The sequence below is a fragment of the Oncorhynchus keta genome, chromosome 15 (genome assembly GCF_023373465.1).
Source record: "Oncorhynchus keta strain PuntledgeMale-10-30-2019 chromosome 15, Oket_V2, whole genome shotgun sequence".
Taxonomy (NCBI): Eukaryota; Metazoa; Chordata; class Actinopteri; order Salmoniformes; family Salmonidae; genus Oncorhynchus; species Oncorhynchus keta.
The window spans coordinates 42,555,109-42,561,108 of NC_068435.1; the positions used below are offsets into that span (position 1 = coordinate 42,555,109).

Consider the following 6,000-nt stretch of genomic DNA (forward strand, 5'->3'; position numbering starts at 1 on the left):
TGCCTTTACCTCCCTTATCTCACCTCATTTGCTCACATTGTATATAGACTTGTTTCTACTGTATTATTGACTGTATGTTTGTTTTACTCCATGTGTAACTCTGTGTCGTTGTATGTGTCGAACTGCTTTGCTTTATCTTGGCCAGGTCGCAATTGTAAATGAGAACTTGTTCTCAACTTGCCTACCTGGTTAAATAAAGGTGAAATAAAAAAATATAAAATAAAAATGATGCATTTTATTTTGTAAAGTGGTTTCTTGCATCAAACCCAACATTTTCAGTCACCTTGTCTGAAGGACAAGTGGATAACCAGGTTAATGTCAAGCCCGGCATGTTCTTTTCTTCTCTAAAGTCTCATGAAATGTAGGCTTACATTGAACACCACACATTGGCTGCTATTGACAGAACTAGTACCAAACCGTTGTTCTAGTTTCGGTGTACAGTGCAACACTAGCCTGTGTGTGCGATCCACAATTCTCACAGGTTCATGTTGTGATGGTATTGAGATAAACAGGCCTTTCCCTTCCTGATTCATCATCTGTAGGTTGGCTCTCTGTTGGAGGAACACAATGCAGGCTGGTGGTGCCAGTCACTCTGCCACTGCGTCACTATGATCAAGCCCTCCGTGAGTCAGGTTGGGGAACAAACTGTCTCACAATTCATCCTTGCAGATACACCAGCCTCCATTATGACTGTGTGTGTGCATGCTTGTGTAATACCTTTGTATTGTGTAATACCTTAGAACCAAGTATTTCGTTTATTTGTTATAATTACTTGGTAATGTATAAGTGAATAGGTTGGTTTACTTTTAAGTTTACGTTTTTACCAATAAGGTCACTTGTTAAGCTGTGGCCAATGGGAGAGTTGACCTGGTTAACAGGAGGCCTGGGGGGAAAAAGAAAGGGAGAGAGAAGTTGAGAAAAGGATGGACATTACATTATGACCCTTGGTGAAGAAAAATAATAAAAGAAGACGATAAAAATAGAACCAAACCCATACCTACCGAGTTTTGAAGGGAAATCCCGATTTTATTTTATGAGAGAGTTGTTATAATTTTGTTAAGAAATACTTAGTAAAGACGAGCTACCGTCTCATCGTGGAGGTATTTGACAGCCTTGAGGTTAGCCTAGAATCGTGTCGAACCCGAGAGAGAATTGCTTGGGAAAGATTAACGAGTTCATGTTCCCATGGGATATCGGTTACTGCTGAAGAGTACTGTCTGAATTGATAGCTTTGCTTGCTGTGGATCTTGTGAGGAAAGCTGCACAGAACTGCCACACTTCGCTGAGGGAATATCTACGAGTCGTGAGTAACCATAACGGTGGGGTGCTTCTGGACTGTATGTGTGTCGTCATTTTGTTTTATAGCTCCAACGCGCGCGAGCGAAGTTAAGCAAACTTGAAATAATTTGGACGTGGGTTGTGCACGACTCATTGGGGTTTATTATTTTTTTTATTTATTCTGATGTGGTGCATTGAAAATGTAATAATACACATCTTGAACCTTATGTACGTGGCCTCGGTGGAGTCATTTACTGTTTCAATTTGATTTAATGCATGGGAAAGTATATCCTTATACAATAACAAAAATCTATAATCATTCCATCTGAAGTTAATACCCTAGTTGTCATCACCCTAGATAGTTTACAATGGGGATACTTATTTGAGATAAGTTAAGTTACTATCGTAAGTTAATATCGTGAGAGTCAAATTCGAGCCTGGTGAGAGGGTTACACTTGCATTATCAAGTGTAGTTTATGTGAGTGGGCGAGGGTAAATATGAATATAGTTGTTATTGTGTGGATGTTGTTCTTTGGCCGTCTCTTTCTCTGTCTTTCCTCTGAGTTCCGAGGTCAGGTCACCTGCTTGGACCAGGTACGGGTCGATAATTAATTTGGATGCGTTGGGAGGGATCAATAAGGCCTGGAGCAGTTCCCCGGGAAGGGAGGGAGGACAGACAGGCAGTGTGTCGGGGTGCGCCTCATCAGCAGGTTTCGTTGGGCTTGGTTTACTCGGAGAGGATGCAGCTGTTCACATTCCCTCTGGAGGGCACCGCACCGCACTGTGTGTGTGGATCTATTATGTGTGTGTGAGAGAAGTGTGTGTGTGTGTACACCTTCTCAATTTCCCTGACAAAGTTCAACACCTGAGTCAGAATTCATGAAGCCTGTGCAACGAACCTTGCTGCTTTCTTACCTTGCTATACTCCCCGCCCCTCCCTGAATGTCAGATGGTACAGACTGACTCGTGTCTCCTACCTCTTTAGGGCTGTACTACGTGGACTCAGAGGGGTACCGTGTGTGTGGGGACCTATTTGCGATGGGCTCTGGCTCCATGTATGCGTATGGAGTGGTGGACAGCGGGCTGAGACAGGGTATGTCTGTAGAGGAGGCGTGCGAGTTGGACCGCAGAGCCATCTACCAGGCCACATACCGAGACGCCTATAGCGGAGGACAGGTGAATCTGAACCAGGAAGACGTATTGAAGCTGCACCACCAATACCAGGAACAGAACATATAGAGAGGGGAAGGAGGGATGGATTCATTTCACGAACAGTTTGCTGCAGTTCCCACACACAACGTGTTTCAGAAAGGGGGTGCCGTTTTCTAGTGAAGAGGCTGATGAGTCAAATCCCTCTTACTCGGCGTAGGAATAGTCTGCATCTCTTACAACGTTACAGATCTACCTTCTAACAACAACTGGGAAAGCAAATCTTTTCTCAGTAAACCTTTGATGTTTTTGTAAACAGGAAATGTGTTTTTATTTGATTTAGGTCCTCTTGTTTTTCCTCCTGTGTTTACTGTAGATGTGCATTTTATTCATACACACAACACATTCTCACTTCTGTCATTTGATCTTTTTCTTCTTTTCTCCATCCCTTGATATAGCTCCTTTCCCCATTTTCTGTTGGTATTTTGTCATCTGTCGAGATCCTGAGGTATTCTGTTCCTCAACCGACAGCTATAGCTCTAACCCTGCTCTGTGATCATTGGGGAGTAGCTGCAGTGTTTACCTTTCAACTATAGGAGTTGCTAATTACTTATCTATCACTAATTGTGCTTCCTGTGTGGAAAACGGTATATTTCCCCCACTTAACTTCCCCTCCAATGTTTATTTTTTTTTTTTTCATTAATTGGAAGGGAAATGTATTTTCTTTTTATTTCTCTCCGACACACTTAGCTTCTCAATGCTAATGTTATATGTCGCTCTGTCCCTGTGCTTTACAATGTAATGATCTGCGCGGGGCTGTGTGAGTCCCTTCAGTGGTTTTATGGCGGGAAATAAACACTAATAAAAGCGATTGGTAGCCGTCGAAGCCCCTGCACCTTCCAGCAGCCATGGTTAAAAACCAGTTTCACAGGTGAATAGTTAGCAGATGGAATATAAATGGGATTTCAATAAATGTAAATGAGCCTTCCTTTCCAGCTCTCTGCGCTGAGTAAATGAAGAGATGAGAATTACACCATGGTGGACACAATCACAATGGCAAGCTGGAATCATACAGAGCACTTAACTTACTGGTAAGTAGACCACTTTGATATGACACTGAAAGGTAATGTGGGTATAGACTATTTTAAGGATAAGTGCAGGATTTATAATACATGATTGAAGTATTAAACTAATGTTGGTCTTCTCTTTCGAGCATGATGAGCTTTCTTGTCTGGAAGAACTGGAATGGAAGGCTTATACAACCTATAGCCAGCCATGACCGGAGGTCTTCACCCATGGTATAGGGCCATTTGGCTCTCAATGTCTGACATTTTTCAGTGTCACTACCTCCGTTATGATTTGCTCTCTCCACTCCCGCAATGCTTTTAAAATCGACTACTGGATTGTGACATCGGGGGATGGCGTGACAAATGGTGAAAATAACATTGTTTGAACCTAAATGAGAGCGAGCATTTAGAAAAAGACCAGCTGGCGATATTGGAAGGTGCCAGCATGATGATTTTCAGTGTCAGAAAAGAACCTCTGTGCCCACGTTATGCCATCTGTCAGGTGGTCATATGTGATTTTGGTCTCAGCCACTCGATCTGATTAAGGTCAAGACTCCTGGGGGAGGAGAGTCTTGGATGAGCACAGATCCACTTCAAAAACTTCATGTTTATCTAAAAACCGTTATCCCATTGAAGGTGTGAGCTCCAAGATCATAGAGAAAAACACAAAGATACACGAGTGTGTGCCGTCGGTGATGATTGAGTGTACCAGAGTAATAGCTATTCATTTCTCTCATCCTGGATGCTGTACGTACATCAACCAAACAAATGAGAAGTGCTATTTGGCTGAGGTAATGTTTCTGGGCGCGCTGTCTCGTGTCCACCCCGAAGGCCCTTGGGGCGTCGTGTAATCAGCGTGCTCGAGTCCTTAAACTCATGCCAGTTTCGAGGGATAATTGTGTTCGTGCTTTTTTGCGCATCCCTATCATCGGTCGCGCAAGAGGCTGCTGCTCTCGCCTCATTTGAGAGGTGCCGTTTTTCATCCCTCTGGGCTCGGCAGTGGCGGCTGCTGCTGCGCGGTGTCCTCTAGCCTGTTTTTCCCCTCTCCTGGTTTTGGCAATGGCTTTCCCATCAATTCATTTGGCTGCACGAATGAATAAAGCCTCACTGAGATAAACATTGGCGGTCTCTACGTGCAGTCTGACAGGGCCGGTCCCTTCTCGAGTCGGGTCCTTGTCCTTTCTAGGCACTTAGAGTGGGTTGCTGCCACAGTTGCTGCTGCATGTTGCTCTTGATGATGGTGACGGTGATAATGATAGCTCCACTATTAGCACAGCGTGTCCCAGAGGAGCCCCGGGGCTCAGGGCTGTTTGGCCCTTGTCATGACACCTGACTGTATAAATGTGGCATGTCTGTTTTATCGTCAGCAGCATAAGGGCCTCCCGGGCATACAGACAGAGGGTCAAAAGGGGCCCCTAATGACATGGCAGTAAGAGCGATGTTCTCTGCCACGGCCAGTCCACTTACTCCTATGTGGCACTTGTTTTTTGTGATTGCTGGTGTCCTTTTAATATGTGGCGACCATCATGCCCTGTAGGACTGGAGAGTGGATTGCGTCTCGATTCTGTTTTTGTTTATTTCAGGGTATCAAGAGACATTTTGAGAGCCTGCTGGTTTTAGCGCTTTGGTATTGTTTGTATGTACGAGCATTTGTCAGGACGACACGTCGTTTAAGTTGTTGTGTGTCTGACCTTGTATGTGGGGGTGTGCACCAAATTCAAATGTCTTTTTAGAATTGTGCATATGCTTACATGGCAGTGTGGTGTACGGAGCACCATGTTCATGTATCCAACATCAAATGACTAGTTTATGACATACACGATTAAATGATTTCACTTTAGATACTAGTTATGGAAATAGGCTCTCTGCCTGCCTGCATGTATCTGGGGGAAATAAAGTGCAGTGCTTTTGGAGGTTTGAAATTTCTCGAAGGACTGCAGGGTTTTTGACATTCATTGCCAGGCCTCTGCAGACCCATCTCAGCCAGAGCCAGACTCTGCAGCGAGGCGTGAAGTCCTCTCTCTTCTCCTAGATTTCCACTTAATCTCCCCCAGGGCGACCTCGGCCCATCGCCCACCTCCCCCTCCACCAACCCCGCAGGTCCATTCAGGCCCAGCCCGATCAATGCCATCTCCCTCTGGCCTGAACGCCCGCCCAGTACACCAGTGGAAGGGGAGGCATTAATTAAACACCTCAGAGCTCATTACTCAGGCCCAGCCCCTCGGCTTCCTGCCTGTTTACTGACTCTGCAATTGTAATTCAGGCTGGAAGTGGATACGAGGGTAATGAGAGAGGAGGGGAGGACGCCATTGACAGATGATCTGGAGGGATGGACGTGGCAATGGCACTGCCGACTAACACAGGCTCTAGTGGCTCGGACGGCGTGATTGACAGATGTTCTAGGGTTCTGTGTAAGTACCCACTCACACAGAAAGTAATATATGATCATGTATGGCACCCTACTCCCTATATAGCGCACTACTTCTGGTCAAAGTAGTACCTACAC

General features: G+C 45.0%; 1 protein-coding gene across 1 annotated transcript in view; it reads left to right on the top strand.

Annotated features, from left to right (window-relative positions):
• The window catches only part of psmb5 (proteasome 20S subunit beta 5), a 35,042-nt gene extending 32,225 nt beyond the window's left edge, over window positions 1-2,817 (top strand). Inside the window, 1 exon segment of the mRNA XM_035788752.2 lies at window positions 2,264-2,817. Within this exon segment, the coding sequence (XP_035644645.2) occupies window positions 2,264-2,517 (254 nt within the window). The 3' untranslated portion in view covers window positions 2,518-2,817.
• Window positions 2,818-6,000: the final 3,183 nt, after the last annotated feature.